This window comes from Panthera tigris, chromosome B4, assembly GCF_018350195.1.
Source record: "Panthera tigris isolate Pti1 chromosome B4, P.tigris_Pti1_mat1.1, whole genome shotgun sequence".
Lineage (NCBI taxonomy): Eukaryota > Metazoa > Chordata > Mammalia > Carnivora > Felidae > Panthera > Panthera tigris.
Genome location: NC_056666.1, coordinates 121,614,522 through 121,642,121, shown reverse-complemented (window position 1 = coordinate 121,642,121; position 27,600 = coordinate 121,614,522). Strand labels below are relative to the sequence as shown.

The following is a 27,600-nucleotide window of genomic DNA, read 5'->3' as shown; positions in this document are numbered from 1 at the left end:
CTGTAAGGTGTCCATAGCCTCCTTTCACCCCATGCTCTCAAAGAGAACAACAAAACTTCCCTGATTGACCCACATAAAGAGTGGGATGCTCTCATGAACCGGTTTTTATAGCAAATTCAGGTCTCACCAGAAATAAGACCTTTCTGACTTATTGTGCAAAATCTTTATCAAATATAATTATTTCATTTTTCCATTAAAACCTACTTACCAAAGTATACACACAATTTAATCTTTCAAAATGGAAGCTCTGGCAAGACCATTGGGTGACCAATAGATACCTCAGTCTTTCTCACCTAGCACTGCTCAAATTGACCTATGTTATAATGTAACCCAGGTTTGTTCTTGCATATTTACCTTGAGGCACAATGCTATTCCCAGAGGTAATCACAGATTCAGCTACGTACAAATCTTTGTATCATGAGAGAATTAAGACTATTTTCCAGTCTCGTAGCCAAGCAAGGACTACTGATGGTGAAAGAAGACAAAAGGGTTTCCACAGTGCAGAAGTCTGAGAGCATAGCTGCAGCCTCATCCCCCCACATCCCCCCAACAATGGGTACCTCTTCATTCCTATATAACTTTGTCCAAGCTGTTCCTTCTGCCCAGAATAGCCTTTACTGATTTTTTTTTTTTTTCATCTTGGACGTGAACTCATGCCTCAAGACCTAACTCAAATGCTATTCACTCCTTTTTCAACATCTCTAAGCTCTATGAAAGACTGGAATAAAAATGAGTGTGAGTTTAAAGGGTATTTAAATTATTAAGAAACGTAATCAATACATTTATATGGTAGCATTTTTTACATGCAGGGTCTTTGTTCCATACCTTTTCATTGTGGCTATGAACTTTTTTTCCCCAACACATGGCAGAGTCTACCACAGTGATTTTCAAACATCAGATATTCAAATATCAATTACATATTTGTTTTTTGGTCATAACTGTTGGCCACCTATATTATCTACTTACTTAATTTTTTTTCTTAAATTGATTTTTTAAAAGTTAGATGCTAAGTTAGATTCTGAAAGAATCTGAGATTTAAAATATCTATTTCAAAAACAGCATCAATTGCCTTAAAAAGAAGTTATCCTTAAAAATAAACTCCATGAAAACAAAATAGTACTTTTAAATTCTGGATAAAACCGCTGCACGCAAAGCCTTTGGGCTTAAGGTCCATGTTTGTTTGTTTGTTTGTTTGTTTGTTGTAATCAGACAGGAAGATTAGGAAATGTTAGAGAGGCAGTGAAGGCAGGCTGGTACCAAACTGAGATTTTCTCCCTGGTAAACTTAGGGTAGAAAGAATTGACAATAAAACTACACCCACACTTGCGTGACTCTTTAATGCCCTGTCTTTGACCATCAGTGTAAAAGCCCTTATTTTGAACGGTGATGAGCATAGAGCAGACAGGAAGAGTGGATTTGAGATCCACTTACAAGCACCTAAATTTGTTTCATTAAACAAGTAAGTCACTTTTCTATCCATCGATGCCCCCCCCCTTCATTTTTCTTATTCACCTGCAAGAGAATTTATTAAAGTTTTCACGTGAAATAGTTTACCTTTATCATCACTTACTTTCCGGACTTTCATTAAATCAACAAAATGTTTTGAACCCATACCAGGAGCTCAGCATTGGGACTGCAGTCACGGGAAAGACATGTGTGCCCTCGCTAAGTTTATCATCTTTCTCTCCCCTTAGCTCTCTTCCCCTTTTTAAAACTACAGCGAATCAAAGACCCAGCTTATTTATTTCAAAAAGATGAAAAGATTAAAGATTAGTGCAGCTTAAAGTCTATTTGAATCCGGAGCTTTTCAAAACGCCCCACTCCTCCCAAATTCCACACATTAACCACGAAGATTGCCCTGGCACTTTCCCTGCAGGCCACTAGGCGGCGCGCACATTTTTCGATTCCAAAAGAAAGTGCGTATGTGGGTACTTCCGCTGAAGTTTGGAATTGGTATCTCCTTTCCCCACTTTCTATTTAACTTGGGGCAATTGTGGCGCCCTCGGGTTCTCTCACTGCACCAAGACATCCCCGCCCCATGCAGTGACTCCTTGTCTGCCATTACGAAGAATTCTTTTGCTCCCCAAACCACAACAGTTTTGCTTCTGACTGTTTTCAGCATTTGCCCTTTTGACATTTTAGAAGAAATGGGATCCAAGTTTGATGTTGAAAAGAAAGCACTGATTTATTTAGTGAGAAGATCTCTTCTCGCTATTACCGTTTTCCCTAGCTGTGGGGAAAATGCTCCTCTAAGGATTTAAAGCAGTTCATTTGAGCTAAAGATCGTCCTAAAGAATAACAGAGCTCCTTCTGAGCAGATCTCTCGGAGCTGACATTGGTGCCCTCGTTCAGCAGCATGTTGTATTTTTGAGGTCCAGCCTTCTTCTCTGAGTTTTACATTCTGAACTGACAAACGTTTGATTTCAAACATTGCAGAATACGCTTCCAGACTAACCGTCCCAATAAATCATGGTCTAAGACATACATCCAAGAGTTCCCTATGTTCTTTGCCTGGTAGGTGGCCCTAGAACCTTACACCTCACTGTTTCTCTGATCCCAAAGTCCCCTTCCCTCTAAATATCCATCCTGAGCATTTCTTGGGAGTCAGCAAAGCCATTAATGAAATAAATTGTAAATATGCCCTATTGTACATGGATACGAAATTGCCTTTTGGGTGAGTTCCTCTGCAGTTGACCCAGGGAACGCTGGGAACATGTTTTGAGAAAAAAAGAGTGAAGACTGGGCCTTGCCCACTGCGTTGTGTGAATTTCCATCAGCCTGCTCTTTAAGGAGATGAACAACTTTTTTGTTTGTTTGTTTAAAGAGAGGTGTCAGAAGTCTTCTGAGGCTGCAGCTTTATGCAAATACGCTACTCAAGAAGCCGGCTCTAGGGGAGAGTTATTTATATCCCATAGGCATTACACATGCAAAAGGTGAAACTGTGAATCTCTGAATTTCCAGGAGTGGATGTTCTCATGATGAGCACATCCTTGCAGTTAGCTATTTTGGTGGCACACGGTTCCCATACCTAACTGTCAGATTGTTCCAGACAGGAGACTACATAATCATTCAGTAATTTTAGAATGACCCCGTATGTTTCTCTCCCCATGGGACTTCATGATCTGAACTTTTCCTAGGATCAGATTTACTACCACCTTGGACTGTCTGGTAATAGATACATTTCATTTCTTTTTTTCCTAAACAGGTACAGCCCTCAGTTATTAAAAGGTAATCATGTGGCACATTTATTGCCCTTTCGCTTTCATATTGACTCGTGGAATTAGCAAAGAAATTCCATTTCTCTAGGAATTATTGCCCCGCTCCATTGCTGGCTCACCCTACCCAGAAATACAGACCATTCTCCACATCGAAGTATACAATAATCACTTCAGGAAATTGCTTTCCCTATTGGAAACTGAGAGCTCACATCGGAATGTTTCCACAGCACAGCTGATGATAATTACGACTCACTGAAATTTCAGTTTTCTTTGATTGTGACATAAAAACTGGGACATAAATTAAAACCCAATTATCCTTTAAGGGTAATTGGGGTTATAAAACCAAGAGACTGTGAGTCAGTGTGTCGATATCGCAGGAGCACAGCGTCTGACGGAACAATATGTGTCCTGTGTCCCAAACAGCCTTTCACACGAAATGGTTGGGGATAAGGTGATCTGTGCACAATGCATATGCCGAGAGAGTACATCAGACTGGGTTACGGCCTTGGAGAAATGCAGTGAGCCTCTAGGACATCTTGGAAAGATTAAAATGTGCTAACACTGCAGTTGGAACGTCCTGGCCTTCACCTGTGAAGGTGTCCAGTGGTGGAGCAAGGCACTCAGCACCGAGACTCCAGCCAAGACCTGACTGCACGCTTGGAAAATGCAGTTCTTTCTACCTGGGAAATAGGTACAGCTGTTTGGCTCAATACAATCTATATCATCAATGTCCACGAAAGGGTGGGCTTTGTTTTTCACAAAGGGCATGGTCCACAAAGGCTGCAGAAAGGATTTTTGGTAAATCATGTCATAAATTAAGTGCACAGAGAGGAGCTCATTAAAGGAAGATCTGAGTTATTCTTTAGGACAGGAATTGCCCACACACCTGCAGCTGCCTACCAGGCCACCTCCCGCTGATGTGTATTTGTATACACTCTTCAGGTCACATCAAATCCACTGAAACTTCCCAACGTTGTACCCCAAACCCTCTCGTGACACATCCCTCATTCTGGATTTCCAAAGAGTTTCACTTCCCCATCTTTCTAGAGAATTTTTTACTCCCTTTCGGTGTGTACTGTTTGTATTTTTACAAGAGCACATACCCGCCACATGACAGTGACATTTTCCTCTCTGGCTCTGCCACTCAGCTGAAAGCCCCGTGGGGGCCTTGACTGCAATGCATGCAGCTGGGCACATAGTAGACACTCACTAAATGATGCTGAATATAATGCACCATCCAAACAGCATGACTCCAGATTTCCAGTTTTTCTTTCTGGAAGGTAAACATTGCCACGAGTTATTAACTACACAGAAGACTTGACCAAACCCAACCCCCTTGCAAAACCAACCAGGTTTTCCTTTGAGGACACTCACCTCTGCAAACAAATTTCTGGCCACAGGACACCATAAAGGTCCAGACTAGGGTTTGGAGCAGACCTCTGTTTTAGTTGTTGCGTCAGAGCCATCGAGGCCCCTGAGAATCACGAGAGAGAAACACAAGGTCCAGGTTATTTCCACCAACCCGGGAAACCATCCCTGGATAGACATCTAGGGAAAGTGTTATGTCTGATCTGGGCTTTTGCAACCTTATTTCATAATCTACTTTCTTATCTACTATCTCACAAAACCAAAGAGCAATTGGTACAAACTGTATTGACAAAAGATCAGAACTTGATTCTCAATGGCAAAGGCAAGTATACATTATAAATAGCAAAACAGCTGGCTTGGACCATGTTGCCGGCCACTCATCCAGTTGAGGGATTTAAATGACATCATAACCCTTGAGAGGGTATTGCTAGCCAGCTGGTGTTATTTAGAATACACAAACATTGGAGAAAGAAAACACACACACACACACACACACACACACACACACACACAGGTTCAAGTTATGCAGAAAAACACGAACAATGGAAAAATAGTTTGCCCCTCAGGTGCCCTTCCCCTGGGGGGTTGATAGGAAGCCTAGCGGAGAAAGGAAGAAAAAAATTTTATTTTTTCAATTGGCTTTACAGCTCAGCAAAGTCTTTGCCCTGTTGTGGGCAAAAAGCATGAGACAGTGTCCTAAAGGGAGCCAATTGCAATGCTGCCTGCCCCTTTTCTAGGTTCTAGGAAATGAGATCATTCCCCTTGCTTGGCAACTAGGACAAGGGGTCACCCCAGTGCTATCTTCCAACCTAGTTTACCCTGGTCATTTCAGGGTTAAAATTATAGGGTTTGCTCGAGCTGGTTTTTTTCTTCATTTCTGTCTTTTAATTTTGCATTTGCTCTAGAATATAAAAACGTTTGCCCATCCTCCATCGTATGTTCCTTTAATACTGGTAAGGTGTATTAGCAGATGTGTCTCCCTGCCCAGCAGAAAGTTAATCAGAGAACAGATCCTTATTTTCTATGGCAGCATCAGTATTTTAATGTCTGCTAACCCTGTCACTAACACACATTCTTTTAAGGGAAAAAAATGCTTCTGTGCTCTAGTTTTAAAATGCAAAGGTATGATGTTATTTGTCACCATGCCCAAAAAAGTCCTTACTCGATAACTTTGCCAGAAGAGGGAGAGAGAGAGAAGGCAAATGTTCCCCCAGCTGTTTCCTGTCTACAGTGTCTGTGTTTTGTAGATAAATGTGAGGATTTTCTCTAAATCCCTCTTCTGTTTGCTAAATCTCACTGTCACTGCTAAATTCAGAGCAGATAGAGCCTGCGCAATGGAATAAAGTCCTCAAAATTGAAATGTGACATTGCTCTCAACATCTCCCATCTCTCTGGATTTCTTTTTGCCTCATTATTCCTGCTAAGCAATTCATTTCCAGACTTTGCACTTCAGAAGCAATGGGAAAAATCAGCAGTCTTCCAACCCAATTATTTAAGTGCTGCTTTTGTGATTTCTTGAAGGTAAATATTTCTTACTCTTTAAAGTCATTGGGGAATTTTCTTTAAATTGTGTACTGTTTGCTTCTGCCTAGAAATGTTATTCACTTTAGAATTTTCATTGTTTCGGAACTGGGAGTTATTTATAAATTGCTGAATATGCATTTCTGTGGGATCTGAAAAAATAGCTCCGGGAGATGGATGCCTTTGCACAGATATCTGTATGAGTAGAAACTATTGCAAGGTACTTGTGCTAAATCCTCCACTTCTGCAGGGCTTCAGTGGTGTCCTTATAGAAGATTCCTTTAAATCCTGTCTATGGTTAAAGAGTGTAGAGCATGGATATGAACTTTTGGATTTTTTTTGCAGGTGCAGATGTTTTATTTTTAAGACCATGTTCGTGTGTGTATGTGTGTGTATGTGTGTGTGTGTATGTGTGTGTGTGTGTGTGTGTGTGTGTGTGTGTGTGTAACTTGTCAGGACTGGACTTTTTATTACAAGGCACATACGAAGAGTTATCTTTTAGATGATATTAAAGCTTTTAAATATGATCTTTGGAGCTAAGGTCCCAGAACTCTCTGCACTTATGCCCAGAGAGTCAAAGTTAGAGTGAAGTTTAATTTGCTCTTCCGAAAAAGAACTCCTTGACAATTCTTGCTGACCTCGCATATTCGTATAATTTAAACAAATGCATACTGTATATACGGAGAGGGAAAACTTTCTAGCAACTGCATGTCTAAGTTTTCTCTTTTGAAGAGGACTATCATGGGCGAAGTTTGGACTTAGGGTTTCATGTTGTAACACTCTGATTTTATACTCGGTGTTGTAAAGTCTCTTTAGGTAAATTTGGCTGCTGTTGTTAATGCCAACTTCTCGTTTCCAATCACTGGCCCTAGTTCAAGTTTCCATTCTCAGCAAAATTATATCCTTCAAGACTTGTGTTTTTCCAATTTGCAAGCACTTTTAAGCCGCTGTCACTGGCTTCTCGATGCAATTGCCTAAGAGCTCAATTCATAAAACGTCCCTGCACTTAGTACAGCATTCATTCGCTGCTTTCAAATACTCCACCACTAGGACTTTTCTTAGTCAAGTAAGTGGCTTAGGAGTTAGGGATACAGCTTTGTCAGGCACCTGATTCTGCTACCCTCAAGATACAAAGCCACATGATGGGTACTTTGCTTTTAAAAGAAATGAAGTCTCTCTATATGTATATGCATGTATGTGTGTGTGTGCGTATATATATATATATGTATATATATATATGTATGTGTATATATATCCATATATATGTGTGTGTATATATATGTGTGGATAGATAGATAGATAGATAGATAGATAGATAGATCAGGCGATCTTACAGCTAGGGTTTTTGTCTCCCTACTTAGATATTCATAAAAGAGGTTGTTGAGTGTTATTCTGCATTAATTACAAGTTTAGAAAACTGTCTCCAGATGAACTTTTCAGAAGTAAAGCTAGCAATAAGTTATTGCTTTCCCCCCATTCCTGGAGCAGTAAGTGGTTTGAGGAAGCCGTGTGATCCTTCAAACATAATTCAGTAAGTAAAGGTGTCCTGCCTAGAGGCAGCATTCACAACTTGATTGTACTGAGTCTCAAGATATTTGCAAGTGTTTGAGTCAGAGGGAAGAGGGTAAGGCAGAAGACTGGAGCTTGGGTCACTGTTCAGGGTGGCTACAATAGGCACACAATGGAAATTGGTGCCTTGATTGGGAGGAAAAGATTGACTCAAATCCCAGCTGTGCAATTTGTTCATTGTTTGAATGGACAAAAGGCAGTTTACCCAGGCTAATAGCATACCTGCCTGGGTGTCCAAATGTAACTAGATGCTTTCACAAGCCCCACCCACAAAGCAGCACATGTTTTTAAGTCCTGTTTTCTATTCACATCAGCCTCATAATACCCACCCTGACCTGCTGTAAAAGATCTGGAACAAACAAAAATGGTTACACCTACAGTGAGTATTTTCTTATGACTATTGCCCTGAAATTTTGCTGGGCATTTTTGTTGTAGCCCAGACATCTGGAATCAATTGATATTCCATTTATTTAAGATAAAAAGAAAGGTCTTTTAAATTTTGAAAATGTGAATGATTTTTGAGAAACAATGTTCTGATGTTTTTCCCCTTTTTTTCTCTCCTTCTCTTTCTGGTTCTTCTTTCCTTTCTCTCTGTATCTTTCCTTTCTCTGTTTCTTTTGTGTTTGGCAAAATAAAAGACCAAGAAAAGGATGAACATATGGGGCCACTTGTTTCAAACTTTTAACTCCTAAGCGAGTTTGTTATTGTTTTCTTTTAGGGGAACATGATGTGATAAAATTCTCTGGTTCTCTGTGGGTGTACTGGACTGTTCTCTGAACTAAAGGAAAATGCAGTAGAGGTTCTATCCTGTCCTAGAGATAAAAGTGCTGATATTTATCTAACAATATAACTCAGCAAAAAAGAAAAGGAAAAAGAAAAATCTATATAAAATCAATCTCAAATTCTTAAATGTTAGTGATCTATAGGTATTGTTGGGGTTATATGTGTCATACCAGAAATAACTATGGAAAATACAGTTTTGACATCTCCCGAAGTTCTCAATTCACTAAGGCTACCTCTTTCCCTGGATTTCACGAAAACTAAAGAACTTCAAGGCATCTACAGTTGCAGGTGCTTGGCCCTCGGCATTACTATAAACTCAACAAAGAAGGGAGAGATGGAGAAGTGAGACAGGTAGACTAGCATACATTCTAAAAATGGCCCATTGCCAGAGTGTGGGGTATGTTCTGTAAGATCAGTTTGGAGTTTGCTCTTTTGAAAAACGCAGTGAAGTCCAGTTGGGTTGGAATTGTTGAGATTTCCACTGGAAGTATTGAAGGGGAAAGCCCCCACCAATTATTTTATAACTAAGACCAATGCAGATTGGCTGATGACCTGTGCCCAGCAGTCCTGGTGGCTTTGGCTATGTGGTGGCAGAGGGCTTCCAGGCAGAGATCCTCCTGAGAAAATGGAAGAGATGTTCGGTTGGGTGTTTACCTTCTCTTCTATTTTACGGTCATTATTTATGATGATCTGCAAACAGAGGGCACTTTTCATCTTAAACTATTTTACAAGCATTAACTAAATATTTACGTTGTGTTAACAAGAGTCAGGGGTTTAAGGTTTTTTCCCAATTTCTGAGCTGAAGGTCTGGCCACAAAAATGGAAATCTTAATTAGAATGATGGAGTAAAGTCTGCCACTGATGTAGAGAGCCATTAAGTTGAGAGTTAGGAGGGCAAGGAGGACAAATGATGGAGTCTGTTTCTCCAAAAGGGATGGGGTTGAATGGACCGGCCTCTACTGTGAGGTTCAGAAAAGCCTCTTTTTATAATGATCACTTCCAGCGTAACTCCATGACCCTTTTGACAGGGTCCCTCGCTTACATCCTGTCAGTGACTCATCCAAGGCCACTGAAAGTAAATGCATCTGAAAGAGATGAAGCTACTTGCCTTGGGAGTCTTCCTGGAAGAAACCACATCTTTGTGCCACAAGTAGCAATGTGGGAAAGTTAGTGATCACTACTACTCTGAGAGTGGATGGAGCCTTGAGCCACAGAAATCTTGCTTTAGGCAAGGCTGCCATTTGGCTTCTATTATTGGCTAAATAAGTCAACCAGGGGTCCCTTGGTATATTTTGCTGTAAAATGGATACAGTGACACATAAGTCCCTCCGAGACATGAAGTCACAATTCCTGTGACAAAAAAAAAAAAAAAAAAAAAGGAAGTCTTTTGCAGGTTTTGAGCTTAATGCCCTGTTCTTGAAAGGCAATATCTACACATACGTTGATTTGATAGTGCACTTGACACAGAAGGCATTAGAATACAGAAGGTGAAGGGTCTACTTAGCATGAGCCAATTTCATTCCTAAATCCTCGTATTTCTCCAGTTTCTGTTCATATTTTCACTTCCACTTGTGGTTGTGTTAACTACTGATATTCCCTAGGTAAAAAGTTTCTCTCTTTGTGCTTCTCTCTGTCTCTGTTTCTCTCTTTCTCTCTCTCATTAAGTGAAAAATTAAAAAAAAAAAAAAAACCACCCTATAACGACATACAGTATTTTCACAAGTCCTCTTTTATCCACAGTAAATTCTTTTTAATAAGTAGCTGGGGAATGATGTTCTAGTTAACTTCATATTCTGGTCCATAACGACTGCATATGTCATCTTTGAATGGCCAATCTTTAGAGAATTTAAATTAATAAAATGTATTTGGCCCCAAATCTGGACTGAGCATAGTTTAACCTTTGAAAATTCAGAAGGTTTACCAGGATCTCTGAGTGGTGTGGGATTCTACTGCAATAATAGCATTTTTCATTTACATAGTAAATGTTTCTAGATGTTTTATCTCATTGAATTGTAATAGGAATCTGTAAAGAAGGGGTTCGAAAAAAGTCCACAGTGGCAAGGGGATTAAACACAGGTTGTTTGATGCCAAGACATGATCCGTCCACACCACCCTATGGTCTGCCATGCACTCTGATGCACTTTTGTGCAGGGTAGTTCTGACTAATGGCAGTAACAGAATGTGTGTGTGAGGGGAGGGGCAGGGGGGCAATGTACCTTTGCCTCACCCACACTGCCCTTGCAAGGACCAGGGAGGAAACATGACCATTCTTCTGTGTTTTTGGCAGGTAAAGATGCACATCATGTCCCCCTCTCATCTCTTCTATCTGGGCCTGTGCTTGCTCACCTTCACCAGCTCTGCCACAGCTGGACCAGAGACGCTCTGTGGGGCTGAGTTGGTGGACGCTCTTCAGTTCGTGTGTGGAGACAGGGGTTTTTATTTCAGTAAGTAGCCCTCCCTCTCACTGCTCTGTGGATTTACAACCTCAGGGAGTGTGTGAATAACTGAATGACTGCCCGTGGCTGGCAGCCGTCCTCAGCCTCTGAGATTCTTCACCTTAAAGTAAGCCTAGTGTTTCAACGGGGCTGTGGCAGGTTTTGCAGATTTAGGATGGAATTTTCCTCCTTAGCAGTTTGTCTTTTAACTACTTCCTGCTGAGAGCTTTCCCAAATCTATTGTGCTCTACCCTCACTATTCCTTTCCTTTCAGTGAAAGGATGGGACAAGATGGAGCCTAGAGGATTGCGGGTTTTTTTGTCTCAAGATCTGTGGGTGCACATATAAACATATGGAAACAAGTGCTAGGTAATTTGGAGTAAAATAGTAAGGGGAACTTGGAGAAAGAATTAAGGGGGCACATCCCAGATGTCTCCACGCAATATGAAATCACCAGGAACAGAAGGTGAACTTCACTCAAAGGCACATTTGCAAATACACAGACAGTCTCTAAATGCAAACTCAAATGCCATATTAATTTGTCCTCTATGCAAATTGACCTTGATTTTTTTGGTTATTGCCTTCCTTTGACTTAGCTTTTCTCTGGGACTCTCCATCTGGAAAAGGGTTTCTGACAAGTGTGGGGTTACTTATCCCATAAGTAGATCTCAGGTGATTAAAATGTTGACAGTCAATAAAAAATAGACAGCCAACTCAATGTTTCCAAATAATAAACACAAATATAACTCAATGTTGCCTGGGGGAACTGACCACTTAAAGAATCTACCTCAGAGGTACCTATCAAATTGTACATTATAGGACAGTGAAAGATTTAAAGCCAATTGCTCATTCTATATAATTGTTTGGAATTTTAGAGAGTTCCAGGAAACTGTTGTTCAGGTCCTCAGTGAGCATGAATCATTCTTAGAGGTTCATTATCACTCGAGTGTAGACAGCTTACCTCAGTTGCCCACTAAGCTTTGAATAGCTCGTCTGATGACTCACAGACTTCAAGTCTCTCTCATCTTCTTCCTGGGGAAGGTGGCGTGTGCTTGTGTGTGTGTGTGTGTGTGTGTGTGTGTGTGTGTGTGTGTGTGTGACAGAGAGAGAGAGAGAGAGAGAGAGAGAGAGAGAGAGAGAGACTAGGGGAAGGGTCCTGAATATAGCAGTCTGTGATGAGTCGGGGAGATGGGAAAGGAGAGGCTGGTGGAGGACTGATGGGTACTCATCACAGATTTGGCAACAAACAGTCTTTAAACAACTACTAACAGAGAATGAGAAGTGCTTTCTATACTTGAATGAGTAAATTCCCCCTCTCTGTTTCCAGCTAATGCTTCAATAGAGTGAATTCAGGTATTTTTCTCCCAACAAAGCAATTCTATCTGGTTCTCTGTTGTAGTGCAGATGAATGAGTTCATTGGGTGGGTAATTTTAAAATAGCAGACCTGTTTTACCTTTGAAATATCCAGTGAAAGGCAAATGTGTTACATCAACATCACCGAATGGTGGGTTGTCATTACTCTTTATTTTGCTGCTACTGATCCACATATAAAAAATGAATAAGTCATTCCACTTATTATGCTCAAGAGATTTTCCCCCTTGATAATCCATTTGCAAAATTTCCTTTGATCCAAGGATCCAGGTGATTGCCAAGCCCACAATTGTCTTCTGTTATGTGCCAAGCTGAATTGTCTTGTTTGACATGATGTGCTGCAGGATTTCCATGCACAGTGCATGGAAACTGGATCATTCTGTGCCTATGATGTTTGAATTAGATGATGAAAAATGGGAACAGAAATAGTGATTTGGTCCCACATAATCATATAATACTGATACATGTGCACACAGACAGTTAAGAGTATGGGACAACTAAGATGGAAACCAATTTCAAGCCACTGAAAAGGTTCTTTTATTGTTACTACAATGATCAAATTTTAGCAGATGTTTTTAAACTCCATTTTAATAACTTGAAAGGGAAAGTTTATATATAGGCACTCTATATGTTTGAAGTATAACTTTGGATAGAAAGTGGTTTCATAAATTGTGATTATTGTCAGCATTGCCATTGAGACTCTATGTTTCATAAATTCTGCCTAATAGAATTCTATGACTTACATAAATTTTTTGTCTGACACAGAACCTCATGAACAAAAGTATTCTTGTTAACTTTCTAGTCAACTGGACAATCTCTTTTGCCAAAGAGAAGTTAGCTTTAATTCAAAACATTGATGGAGCATGTGCTATATGTGAAATACTGTACTAGGCATGAATAAGATGCCTAGAAATGAATGAGAGATTGACTTGGCTTTCAAGAAACTCATAGTCTGATCAGGATGTTTCAAAACTGCATGTAACTATTATCAAATGTCATATGAGAAACACAATCATAGAAGGATAGATTATAGTCCTTTATGCTTTTCCTGAAGATTTTGTCCCATTTGAAATCACCTAGCCATGATCTACCCTCTCAATGGGCTTCTTGATGCCAAAGACTATATTTATTTACCATTGAATCCTAGTATCTAGCCCTATGCTTGGCTGATATAGTAAAGGCTCGTATTTGATTATTGAACTGACAAGCTTGAATTGAATTTAATTGAATCCAATTGAATGGAATGGAATTACTTATTTGGGATCTCAGTCTTCAGAACCTTAAAGAATTAGGTTTGTCAAGTACTTTGGACAATTTATACCTCCTATATATCTAGCTATTGGATAAAACTATTTTTCTTTTATTCAACTGAATACAGTGTATACTAACAATGTCTTAGAGACTGCATTTTGGTCATCCCCAAGCTACACTGATGGTCTGGTTTGTGTCTAAGCCAATTATTCTAACAGGCATTAACTGTTGTCAACAAATTTTATTGAGTTTCCTTTTTGTCCGCTGAGATTTAGTGTGTGTAGAAGTCAGCTTTAAGCATTTACAGTCTTTGAGATACTTTTTAGAGGAAATCAGTCTTCCCCACCTCTATCCCCTGTCAATTGACTCTTATTGTTTTTATCCTTATTTTCAAAGTTTTACTGTGGCTGTGCTTTTTATTTTAAGCTGTGTCAAATGCATTTTGAAAGTATAGTTTTGTTGTTCTTGTTATTTTTTAATAGTGGAAGGCAGTTTCTGATCTTAGTTTGAAATTCAAACATCTAAAAGAAAATTGCCTCCATATTTATCTTTTTGCTTGGCCCGAATGTTTAACAAGGGGAATTTTCTCAACCTATTAGAAAAGAACAGTTCTGAATATAAAAAAAGTTTTTAATGTTGACTTTGTATTGACTGACCCAGTGTGTGAATGAGCTCATCTTTGTCTACAAGCACAAGTTCCACTACAGCACAGTGGAAGCATCCTTCTAGATTATCTGTTTTGTGAATATTTTCCCAGCATAAGTGGAACAGTTCCTCTATAATTAATGCAGCTTCCCCAGACATTTTATGAAATGAAAGTTCCAATGAACAGCTAATTACTAATTCTTCCCTATGTATCATAGTAAGAGAAGGTATCAGCCAGTCTTGTGCTCTCACCGTCCTATGAGGAAAATGGTAGCATAATGAAGTGGCACGTTGGGAAAGAGCTAGCTATTATCTTGCCAGATTGATGGAGCCCTCATAGAGGAGGGCTTGTTATAACCTCATTTTGCATGAAACATAGCAAGAGGAAAAGAGCTTCAACTGAAATAGAAGTTAAGCTTGCCATAGATATAATTTTTTGACAGTCATGGTGATTAACCATTTTAACATGTACTTTAGGGGCTCGTGGAATTTCTCTCTTTGGAGATACTTAAAAAATTGACAGACAACCAACTATCTTGGATGGTTTCAATTAAGAGCAACCAAAAGAAAGCAAGTTTCGGGGGTCCTTTTTAGTTTTAAGAGTCTATAAACAGTCCCTTAAATAAACTGTATATGCTTTACCTCGGCGGTCTGGGAAAAAGGAGAAGTAAATCAATTAGAAAAAAAAGTTGGATACCCTTTCAGCTATTCCAGATTTATGGCTTTTGTAAAACATACTTCCAATGCATAGTTATTAAGAATGGGTCTGAATAAACTAAAGGCATTCTTCATGTATTAAAACATACTGCTTTAAGTGAAACTTTGCAATGAATTTCATTGTTATTGATTGCAACAACCTTCCTAGATCTAGGTATTATTATTAACTCAGGCTTCTTTCATTTGAAATATAGTGCTCAGAAAACTGCTCCCAGACCTGTCATTCATTAGCTGTATGACTTTGGCAGGCATTTAAACTTCCTGGGTCAAAATGTCCTTGTCTATAAAACAAGGGGATTTTGTTAAAGCAAATGACTTCTTCTAACTTTAATGGACTCATAGTCCAGATTGTAATTATCAAGGATTGGGTGCTATTCAAGAAAGGAGAACCTTGGATTTAAGTAGTGGCCAAAGAACATTTAGTGTCCTTTATCTTCTCTACAGAGTTTCTGTTTGCTCCTAAAGATAGGCGATTCCACCTACTTAATGAAAGAGTAGCCAGCTTCTTTGTTTTGTTTTGTTTTGTTTTGTTTTGTTTTGTTTTGTTTTGTTTTGTTTTGTTTTGTTTTAAGGTGAGCTTCAACCCCTCAGGGATGGAATAAAAGCTCAGACATGACCAAATACATGAGGGTCATCTGGCCAAAGGAGCACACACCTCATGAAAGCAGATAGCCATCTTTCTTTGCAAGGAAGGACTAGCTCACAGGTCTCATCTTCACATATTCTTACTCTCTTGAATGTGAGAACAAGTGAGTAGGTCAGTTTTAAGTTGCACTTGATTACATTTGAGGGGACAATAAGAATCTATAGGCTTCTAAACCTTGACCAGCCACCTTTTGCCAGCCTATTGATACTGTCTTTCCAACTAAAGAAGGAAGTGTATAGTTTGGGGCATTCAAAGATACATACTATTAGCATTGCTTTGAGTGGGGCTGGGTTTGGGCTACACCATTTGTATTCCTTGTTTTGGTACCCCTTGGACTGCCAGTCATGCATTTGTATGACAGCTGGTCAAAGTTAAGGGTACAGTCACTGGCTGTGCAAAAGCTTTTCAAAGAGAAAAGCTTTGAAATTAATTGGCACATGTGGGGTTTGACCTATGGCCCTGGCCTCATTAGCACCACTAAACTAATAAGTCACAGGTATTCTTAAAGAAAAGCAAAGAGTTTTTACATTGACCTGAAGTGCTTGCTACTACTCTAAATATGCCCAAGAGGACCAGTCTATGCAACCAAAGGACCACTTAAAAAGTGATAGTATCTATGCAAAATAAGAAACTAATTTGCATTTTTCTGACATTTTTAATGTTCTTTGGGTTTATCTTCCTGATGGAGAATTATGGGAAGCAAAAAAGTGAAGGGTTCGAGACTAAGATCCTGGTCTCTATTGACAAAAATTTAGAGTTTGAATTCTAATTTACTTGGTGTGTGGCCCTGATCAAGCTACTTAACATCTGTTCCTCAATTTCCTCATCTGTAAAATGGGGGCCTACCTCATAGAAGTAGTGTTAGGATTAAATGAGTTAATGTATTAGAACATATTGACTTAGAATACTGCCTGGCACATAGTAAGCACATCCATATGTTAGCAATTATATTTATTTATTCTTTTCTGGGATCTGTTGCAGAGTCTATTGCAAAGGTTGAGGAATCTGCACAGCCCAATAAGTTATACACTCATTTTCTCTCCTTAGGGACAACTGATAACACCTGTTATTAGTAATAATTGGTATATAGCAGTATCAGTAACAAGAAGAATGTCTTGTGTTTGAATAGTACATTTACTTTTTCAAAATTCAGTTGCATGAGTTTTCTCACTTTGTTTGGTTTTACCCCTGGAATGCAAGAATTATGGCTTCACTGAATAAATGAGAAACATAAGACACTGAGACTTTGTGACTTACCTCACTGGCTGGATCCAGAACCAAAGCTAAGGTCTCTTGTCTCCAAGAAGCATGTTCATTTGGCCATTTACATTGTTTAGAGGCCCAACGTGTGATAGCATAGGGAGATGCTTCCAAAAATCCCAGTCCTCTTCCGAGAGATAAGGAGCAGAAACCCCTGGGTAACCGAATTGATTCTGAAAACTTCTTTGGAAGGAGGCATGAGGGAGATATTCATGTGATAACCCTACAGTTTCTCTTGTAGGAAAAATTAGGAAATACTAGTAGAATTTCCTCAGGGTGCACAACAAAATCTTTGATTGGAGGCTACTGCTGTTCAAGAGCCTTCAGAGACTGGACCCCATTCAGACAGAACACTGAAGCTCACCTGTGAGCACCAGGATATGTAGTATGATCTGCAGGGGGGGGGGTGGGACATCTCCTCTGGCCAACTTCAAGTTCTCTTCATTCTCTTCCAGCAAACTTCAGGTGCCTCATTTCTTGCAGCTGTTAGTTCTGTTGCTTTTTCTCAAAGACTGGTTGAAGAAGGGCTGTTTATTTAGACCAGAAATCTTTCTCTGGGGATTATGAGAGAGATGTGGTAAAGGAGAGGTGGTCACAAGGTTCCATAATCCAGATAGTGTGCCAGGCAGGAAGAGGCTTCTCCAATTTGGCCATGGAAGGAGTTATGAGAGCAGGTTTGGGTTTGGATGAAAGGCTTCCACCTGTGCAGGTATCACTCAACCAGCTTTTTGAAGACCATTGGTTTTGGATGTCTCGTATCTTAAGTGGCTGGTAGGTTAGGCATTTTAGATCCAGAAGAGAGTTTTGGCATTCTTCAAATTCCTTGGGCCTCCATATACCTTGTCCAGACATCATGTTCCATGCCAGCATTCCTCAGGGCCTCTGTTAAGAGATGACTATCCCTCTAGCTACCTTCCTTCCCATTTCACAGCCTGTAACAAAGAATCCGACACACTGAAAACAGGCACAAGATCTCTCTCAAGTACATTTTTCATTGTTCTCAATAATGGACTACAAAGCCTTTGCTCTTTTATGCAGCCAGACGTCTTTGACAACCATGGTGGCAAAAAATCGTTTTTGCACTGAGCTGCTGCTCTGGCAAAGTTCCATCCTACACCTCTCTGTGAAACATCAGCAAGCTCTTACATCACAAAGAATTGCTTTTGGTTGCCTGGAAAGTTCAAATCCTCAGGCCTTATTAGCTGTTAGACTAAGAAGATGACAACACAGCATTTTGTTTGTCTTTATCTACATGTGAGATCATGTTTAAAACAGCAAAGAGCTGTTATTTGACGTGCAATTCCTGAACCGTAGTAAGTTGTATGCCTATTTAATGCATTGTTTAGTCTCACATTGGCTAAAGCCACTTAAAGAAGCACTTGGCAAGCTCTGGCTTTTCATTCTTGGCATAGCTGCCCCTCTTACTTTTTCACTGAACCTTAAATACCAAGAAAAACCCTTCACTTACTTTATATCTGGCATATTGCTTTATGAAGTTGGCCAGAACTTTCGCATGTGGCCCTCTGCATTTGTCCTAAGGTAATTAATGGCTTTGCAATATTTGATCAGCAGTGGTACAGATACAAAGAGAAATTGTGCAACCAGTAGAGACCACACAGTCTTTTAAATTAAAACCTTTTGCATTTAATGCTCAGGCATACTACAGGATAATGGTTTCCATGCCAAAAAAAAAGGGGGGGGCATGGGGACGCCCCTGGGAAGACATGCAAAAAACTGATTATTGATTAAGCATACATCTCTCTAATATCTCCCTCTTAAAACTACCTGATTGTTCAAAGGAAGTAAAATTAAAGACTGCTACAAGCTTGGAAAGCCTTGAAAAATAGTCAAACATCAAGAATGAAATTCAGAGAGGGGTGCCTGGGTGGCTTAATCAGTTGAGTGTCTGACTTTGGCTCAGGTCATGATCTTGTAGTTCATGAGTTCCAGCCCCACATCAGTCTCTGTGCTGACAGCTCAGAGCCTGGAGCCTGCCTTGGATTTTCTCTCTCTCTCTCTCTCTCTCTCTCTCTCTCTCTCTCTCCTCTCTCTCAAAAATGAATAAATATTTAAAAAAGAGATTTAAACTCAGAGAGAAGTGATGTGTCCAAGGTCACACTGTTAATTAGTGACAGAAATAGAAAAAGATACTGTTGATTCTGTTTTCTGATTCTAATGCAGTGTTTGGCCTTTAGAAACAATGAACCATGCCTATATCAAAATTACCTGGTAAATTAAAATGGCCAGGAGGGGCCTCCAATCAAGCTCACCCAAATGAACGTAGATCTTTGTGGCTCTCATTCCAACAAACTCACCTGAAAGTTAACACTTTTGTTCCCTTGCTGTAGAAATTTTCACAAACTAAAATAATTCCCTGCCTGTTTCTTATACATTACACAAAACCTGCAGATGCTTTGGGCATTCCACTCCACTTAAGGTCATAATTTAGACTATTATTGTATATTATATTATTCTGACTCTTTGGTCACTCTCTCCAATGTCAACTTGGGTAGAACTGCCTTGGAATGACTTAGCAAAGCTGTGCTCCTGGAAAATCTGAAACAGTCTGACGAGTTGTTGGATCAGCTTTTTTTTTCTGGAGATTTCTCTGACGGCACTAGGCCAAAAGAAATTTACACCTGATTTTTTTGCAGACTTCCAAGCAAATACTCTATGAATCTCTTCAGACTTTCTTCTTTCATCTGTGGTCTTTATGAGGTACTAAAAAGGCTGTTGAAGGGGTCTTTTTAAACTTTGAAATTTTGTTAGTCATAGACTCAATTCTGTGAATATTGCTGGGAAGATGGTACTACCTCTGTGCCATTTACCCTGGTGAAATGGTCTTTCATCAGAAGCAAGTGATTAAGAAAGTCCACACTGAGCCAACCCACAAGAGCCAACTCCTGATAATCTATGAAACTGGGGAAAGGAGCACCAAGAGTTAGAATTCTGGATTAAACTGATTTGAGGACACTGTAGATTTTGGCCTCCCTTCTCGCTGCCCCCTGCCCCAGCTCCTTTGTGAGACCAAGTGGACTGTTTTTAAATCCTACTTCATTCTCATACTCCCCACTTGCCTCCGTGAGCAGTGCCATTGGCAAGAGAATTTCTCAACCTAAGCACTATTGACATTTTGAGCCAGATTTTTTTTTTTTTTGTTGGAGGAGGAGGGCTGTTCTGTGCATTGTGAATGTTTAGCACCACACATGGCTCCTACCTTCTGGATGCCAGTGTCCTTCCTCCCAGTCGTGACAATCAAAATATCTCCAGACATTGCCAGATGTCTCCGGCGGCGGGCCGGGGGTGAGGGGTAGTGTGGAATCACCCCTAGTTGAGCACTACTGGACTAGAGGTTTCCAGAAGAGAAGCAGTTCGAGAGATGAGAAAGCCATTAGTGAAACTAACATAGAAAGTAATCGTCAGTCACTGGTTAATCAGAAGTCTATGTTCCATTACCCAGAGTAACAATGAGAAGACTCATTGTGGTTTCAAAAGTCTTTCCCTGAAAATAAAAAGCTCTTCCTATAGACTATCTAGAAGGTATTTGTAGGTGCTCCTTCTTGTCTTATAGCTGTGGAATTCATTTATTTTAGTAACGCAGCAAAGGAAGGCAGAAATGGTGTAAAGCAAAACTTTGTGCTTCGAAGTATGATTATGACCACCTGGAGCAAAAGATAACTAGATAAGCTAGTTATCTTTGACCTCAATATTTATGGCCATTCCCTTCTTAGTCATATAACAAATAAGCTGTCAATGTCCCACAGTTGAACAGGCCTGGTTCAGATATGGTGGCCATGATTTTTCTCTTCCCTTCTTGTGTCTTTCCTATCTGAATATCATCAGAGGCATTTTATTGCCAAGAAACAGCCCCAGCAGAAAACAGAAAGAGAAAACACTGGAAATCAGAAGTTCCACATTTGGGCCTCACCCACCTCCCCTACTTAACAGCATTTCTCCCCTTTGGAGCAGTTAGTTAATATCCTTGCGTCTTACATTCCTCATTAGTAAAGTGGGAATTAAAATATTATACCTCAGAGTTCTTTTGAGGCTCAACTATAGAAGGGTTTGGAAAACCTAAGGGGTCATCCAAACATGTTGCTATAATTGATTGAATTAAATGCTTTGCCTTGTCCCTGTAATCACCACCACAAATTAGTTTAGTGGTTCAACTTCAATTATTAATGACATTGACCCATTAGTTCAATTGTTCTGCAATAATTATAATCTAGACAATTTAATTTGGCAGTGTATCACCTCAACCTTATTAATTAGAAAGAAAAGTATGTTGGTATCTTCTGTTCACTTCTATATCACTTTACATTTAGACCACCCAAGAGTTAATTAATGTATTTTCAGAATGCTCACCCAGTATTACTGTTATGTCCTCATTGCAGGGAACAGGAAAGAGACAGAGCCTATCACTTTACCACACTAAGCTTGCTTAAAAAGTCTGTCTCCACAAGGTGGTTTTGTAGGCACTGAGGTATCACATGTAGGCAAGAGATTTCCATTCTCCCAAGTCAGCTATTGGTTAATTCTGCTTAGCCTCAAAATGCGGTGTTCAGCAGAGGGAATGTACTCGCTAATCAGAAAAGTATCTTTGCACTCTCAGGTTGCCCATTGTAACAGCTTCCTTATCATAGCCTGACTTAGGGGAATTAAATTTTTTGTTCGAGCATGGCTTTGATGAAATCAGAATTGTGAGTTTTATCACCATGCAGTCCAGTGACCAACTGGCATGTGTTTCTTCTATCCCAGAGGCTTCAAATCCAACAGCTCTCAGATACATAATATTTGACTTAGCAAAGACACTTTTGAACCTCACAATCAAGTACTGGTTACCACTGCTGTGAATTTTCGTTCTATTTTGAGCTCTTTTAGAAAAACAAAGTTTTACTTTTTTTCCTGTCCTCCACACCATCCAATATTGGGCACTTAAAACTCCTTGCTTGACTTGATGTTAACAAAGTCATTCCAACAACTATTTCCCTCTACCAGTCCCCAGAATATACCCCCATCTGCTGCTGCCACCATTAAGGATCTGAGATTTAAGATATAGAATTAAAACTCTATTTGAGGTATCATCTCTTAGGACCCATTCACTATTGCCCCAGTAAAAATTTCTCCTTGCTCAACAGTAGGCTAATTCTAGTCAACAGAGAGTTTTCGAGGTCTACAATAGGAGCCTTCACAAAAAGATTCTACCTGTGGAAATGGCTTTGAAAACAGACCTCTATTTAGTTCCTCTCTATTTCATCTGAGGTATCCATACTAAAAGGAGCGATGGTAGCCACGGGCAGGCAGGTAACAAAAGGTAAATCCCTGGCAAATAAGCCCCCAAGGTGGGTAAAACAGCTGGAGTACCAGCCCTCAGAGAACTCTACAAGCAGTTTTTATTTGCCAAAGTATAATTGAAGAATCAGAGAGCTAGAAAGAACTGTAGAGAGCAATCTGGTCCAGTGCACTCACTTCCCAGATGAAATGAGGTCCAGAAGAAAACAATGTGCATCAGGTCACAAAGTACACTGGTGGGAAGGCTGGGACTGCAATTCAGTCACCTTGCTCAGTCTAGGGGTTTTTTTACACAGGAAGATGCTTTGAACTTAACCTTGAGAAACCCACATGAAGGTAGCATTAACAACTCAGAACTGCTATGTCATTCTTCTGTTGTAATGCATTAGAATAGTATTTGAAAATCTGAGCCCTTAACCAACAAGAAAACATTTTTTCCAACTATTACCACCCTTTGGATAACATCATCAAGTCTTTTTATCTCAAATCTGATCAACCTAACTACAGGACTATGGATCTTCATAGACCCTAGTAGTTTGATGAATTGGAGGCCTAAAAGAAAAAAGTGACGAGCTCATTTCTTTTTAGAGATACTTTTAATTTAAAGTCATGTCAGTTGGTTGCCTAGTTTATGCATTTGTATTGCATGTTAACTCAGAAGCTACCCAAAACAAAAGGCACTGTCAATACATTATTTCTGTCTCCACATTCCTGACTTGCTAGTCTTCCATGAAGGTCTTCCATGAAGAAGCTTAAATTTTCCTACGTATTTTGAGTTTTATGTTTCTTTCCATTAAAGTTTCCAGCCGTTCATAGACATATTTAGTTTGGCAGAAGGTCGTGGTGACTCATGGAATGAAGAAATTTGAAAGCAAAGCTACTGAAAATGGATCTAATTTCTTTTTGGGGTAATTTGGGAGCGAGCGATTGATAATTTGTCTAATTTTTCCTGGTTTCATCAGCTGCCATACTGCCAAATATTTGTTCCATATGGATGCTTTGTTATTACTGAAACATATAACAAATTTCAGCTGCAACTATATCTAATATGGTCAAAGGGCAAGACTATTGTTGGCTCATTTTCTCATTGTTTTTGGCTGGACACCCTCAATCAATGGTTATTGAGTGAAAAAACAGGATCATATTGAAACCATTTTCAGCATGTTCCTTCCTATGGATCTAACCGTTTCACTGTGAGTTTGTCAAGCACGGCAAATGTTCCTTATTAAAGGGATGATTATGTTTTCGGCATAGACGTGACTGCCAGTTAATTGCATTCACCTTATAATTCCACTCTCTCAATTTGGTATAGAGATAGTTTTTGGCTTTCCAAAGATTCCTTCTTTTCTGCTGATTCTTGCCTCCCACTATGGAATAGATATTTGGGGACAGATTCTGAGGAGATCAATGACATACTCACACAATAAGCATCACTTCAGACTTACCTTAAGATAGTCTATGAGCCCTGAGTCATTTGAATCTTAAGACTTATAAAAGGTATTAGTGCCACAAATCCGGCTGGCATTCTGTAGATTACTAGTGCTTTGCATGCAATTGTGGAAATCTCCCTTACCAGAGAAGCCAGACAAGGGTTCAGTAACAATGCACGGAAACACTGGCCTGCATAAGCTAAAGACATGGAAGGACTTCTGGCTGATTCTGAAGTAGGCATTGATCACTTACTGTCTTAAAGTCATTCAGCAGGTAACTGATTTCTTTCAATATATATGATTTCAAATCCCACCCCACAAAAAAACACAAAAGCAATAATAAAAAACAGAGAAGTCTATCTCTTAGAAGAAACCAGATGTTATTGAAGACCATGGAAAGTGATTTGTGGCAAGTAGTCTCTTGTTTACGATAGGAAAATTTGGTTTGACTAACAAATGTTCTAAGGGGCACACATGTCACATAGTAAAAATATAGCTTAGCGTATGAAGACAGATACAGAACCTTGCTACTTACTCAACGCAACCTGATAGCTTGTTTGAAGTGCAGAATCAGGGGCCCTACTCCAGACTAATTAAAACAAAATCTGCACTTGTAACCAGATACCCAGGAGATTTGCATGCACGTTAGGATTCAAAGGGCCCTGGTCTAGGGAATCACAGGAAATAACAGGTACATGTTGATTAGTGACTCATCTCTGAAGAAAGAGAACACCAACTAGTCAGGGCTGAACTTCCACTGAAGTTTTGAAAAATGTTGTTGGGGCCAAACATGCTTGTGATCATTAACAATGTATATACTGATTGAACAGTATTAAGTCCCTGATTCCTTAGGTCAATGGAGCCTTTCCTCAGGGGAAGTATAGAACTGCTCCAAGGATAACCCCAAGGCCTGACCTTCTGTGAACTGGAAATTGGAACTCCTAATTGCTGTGGCTGCAATTTCCAAACCCATCACTGGGGCCAGGAACTGAGATCCAGTCCTTAAGATCTTGCCAGCTTCTTTTTCAATAGTTACATTTTATAAGAACAGCCAAGCAAGAGTCCTTAAAAAAAATATTTCTAATTGCATTGAGTGGACAAATGTGTGTTTTACTCATATCAAATTGCTTCCTTTGTCATGCTCAGCCAGGTTCTAATATTATTTCTTATGACTCTGGGTTGATCAGATCCATTAGATTTGTTATCAAGATTTAAAAGAAATGGTTTTGAGCTAAGAAAAGTGGGTTTCTATCTCCTATTGGAAGATGAAGGGTAAACTTTAAAACTGCTTTTCAAAGAGGCAGTTGGCTCCCCAGTTGAAAGCCTTCACTAGATCCATTCTGGAACTCGGCAAGCTCCCCAGCCTGAACTTTAATGAAGGTCTAGATATCTAAAGGACATGTTTCTTCAGAAAGATCTTATCCCACAGCAGGGCAGGTAAAAGTGATAGAAGACCAGTTTATAACTTATTTTCCTTGAATGACACTAGAAAAATGGGGGAGAGCTTTGAATTAGGGAGTTAGGGAATCTTGGATTTACTCATAGGTTTATCACTAAATAACTTGGTAAATTTGGTGAATAGTCCCATGAGTCTCAAAACCTGTTTCTATTGGAACAATACTATTAAGATGAACCATGACATTCCACTACTGAAATGGGATCACTGTGATCTCTTTTCACAGTTTTCTGGGGGGGAGCCGGGGGGGGGGGGAGGAGGGAATAAGTCATAGACATAGTTTTCACATTTTTTTTTCATATTCGTTTTCCTTAAACTTTAAATAACTGTCACCTCTTGATTGCGTTCAATTCTAGGATTGGTGGTATTGGACTTAGCTAACAATTATATATTTTATTTGTTCAGACTTAATCCACAGCATTTTAATGCAATAACCCTTACTCCTTAGCACTATACCCATTGAAAGAATGTTGATAAGATACTAAGACCTTTTCCAAAACTAATATTTACTATTGTTTCATGGAAATCTCTAAAATCCTTTAAGAAATCCAACTGGATATAAAGCTATTATTGTTTCTTTATTAGCATTCTTCTTTCATTACTTTTATTCGGAGCTTCAGTAAAATGTATAGAAGTAAAATTATGTACTAACCAATTTAATTATAGCATTGACTAAGTATCTGCTCTGTGTTAAGCAATACCCAGGGGAGGATGAAACTATGCCTTGAAAGAGGTTTCACACTGGTGCATGAGGACCCATTAAATATCAATCTTAAACCCCAAGCTTGGGTCAGATAGAAATATCTCTCCCCTGTCTTATTCCAGTCTACACCATCCATTGAGTGCCTTCTGGTTAGCAAAACACTAATGATTGAAAGGAATGTAAAGCATACCTACTACCCTCATGGAGTTACTTTAGAGCAGATGTCACAAATGGTGCCCTATTCCAATCCCACCTGAATCTAGCTCAAAACTGTTTTGTTTTCTCCAGCCAATATACTTTCTAAGTTTTGGAATTATAAACACCAAGAGATTTAAAATAAAAACAAAGATTAAAAGCTCCTCTTGAAAAGTTAGGTGATCTAGCATTGCTGGCCAGCATTCCTGAGTAGCAGCTATTGGCTAGAGCTTTTTAGGTGGGATATGTATCCCTCCAGCTCACCACAGGGCCTTACAAGCTTGCTTTATTCATCTATATACCAACCTGGCCTTAGCATACATGGACAAATGCCTTTCCTACCCCAGATATGCAAGATCTCTTAACACAACTTTCTTTTTTATTCAACACAGCATTCACTTATTGCCTTTGTACCATCACCCATGCATTAGGCCAGCCACTGCTGATTCATATGAATAAGGCACAAAATTTTTATTTAAGGCACTTCATAGTTCTTCTCAAACATAGAAAAGGTATAGTTCAGGTAAAATTTAAAAGACAATCAAGTCCTCCTGGTGAAGGGAGAACCCAAATATGAAAAATTCAACATTCAATAATTTAGAGATCATCAAAGGGATATTTCTTCAAGAGTAAGTGGAGTTTTTGGCCAGTGACCTTGTAAAGCAGGAAAGATCAGGTTCCCAGCCAATGCAATGGATGAGTTACACAATCACTCAGTGTTTAGGACAATGGAGACCATCAGACCCAACTCTTCAGACAAAGTGAGTTGTAGCATTGTAGTTTGTTTTGCACCAAGATCCAGAACAGCTGTTACCAATTCACTGGAAGATTACACATGTGTCCTTCCTTCCATTCCCATCACTATTTAGGTCCTCCTCATCACTCACCAAAACTATTGCAACAGCCTCCTCAATGATCATTCTGTGTCCAATATTGCTTGACACCAGCCATCCCACCCATGAAATTAATCTTTCTAAAGCACAGTTCTAATCACTTTATCCCTTTTCTAAACAACTTCAGTGACCATCCATGGCTAAGTAAATTGAATCCAAACTCCCCAACTTGACAGTAAGGCATTTTATATAAGACCTCTACCTAACTTTTCAACTGTATTTCCTAACATTTCCCTACAGCATAGCTCACAAACTGGCAGTCTGTAAATTGTATCCAACCTTCAGGAGTATTTTGTTTGGCAAATGCAGTGTTTTTACAAAACTTTGAATTATCTGTCAATATAAATAACTCTGACTTCTACATTGGCACCAAAGTCTTCACCATTCTCTATTGCATTACTGTGGCCCACTCACTCCTTTACATGATTTTCTTGGCTTTTGTAGGCATTTGAGTTTACAAATGCTCCCTACATATTCCAACATCTAACCTAGATGATTTCCTACTACATATATTATTTTCCTCCTGTTTTTTCACATGTCACCTCCTCTGAAAAATCTTCTACTAGATGTCAACTCTCTTTCCTTTGAATAGCAATAATATTACTCTTACAACTCTTATCATCTATTCTATATTGTGTTTTTTGGTGAGTGTTTGTGCTTTATACCATCTGGTTGGCTGTAAGTTCCTTGAAGGTGAGAGCTGTTTTATTAATCTGCTGTAAAATCCCACATACTCCCTTGTATACAACATAGTCAATGTCTGCATGGAATTAATTAAGCTATCCATTTTTCTTTGGCCTTCCAGTCCTATATTAGTTGTGTGTGCCCATAAGAAGGTAGTAACTC

At 39.4% G+C, this 27,600-nt stretch overlaps 1 protein-coding gene across 4 annotated transcripts in view; it reads left to right on the top strand.

Annotated features, from left to right (window-relative positions):
- Positions 1 to 5,852: 5,852 nt before the first annotated feature.
- IGF1 (insulin like growth factor 1) overlaps positions 5,853 to 27,600 on the top strand; it is a 72,713-nt gene continuing 50,965 nt past the window's right edge. For 2 of the 4 annotated variants that reach the window (XM_042993049.1, XM_042993047.1), the window contains exons 1-2: positions 5,853 to 6,107; positions 10,747 to 10,903. In XM_042993049.1, the coding sequence (XP_042848983.1) occupies positions 6,045 to 6,107; positions 10,747 to 10,903 (220 nt within the window). In that variant the 5' untranslated portion in view covers positions 5,853 to 6,044. Of the gene's footprint in view, positions 6,108 to 8,029; positions 8,056 to 10,746; positions 10,904 to 27,600 lie in introns of those variants that run through there. The other 2 variants (XM_042993050.1, XM_042993048.1) reach the window with 1 other exon arrangement.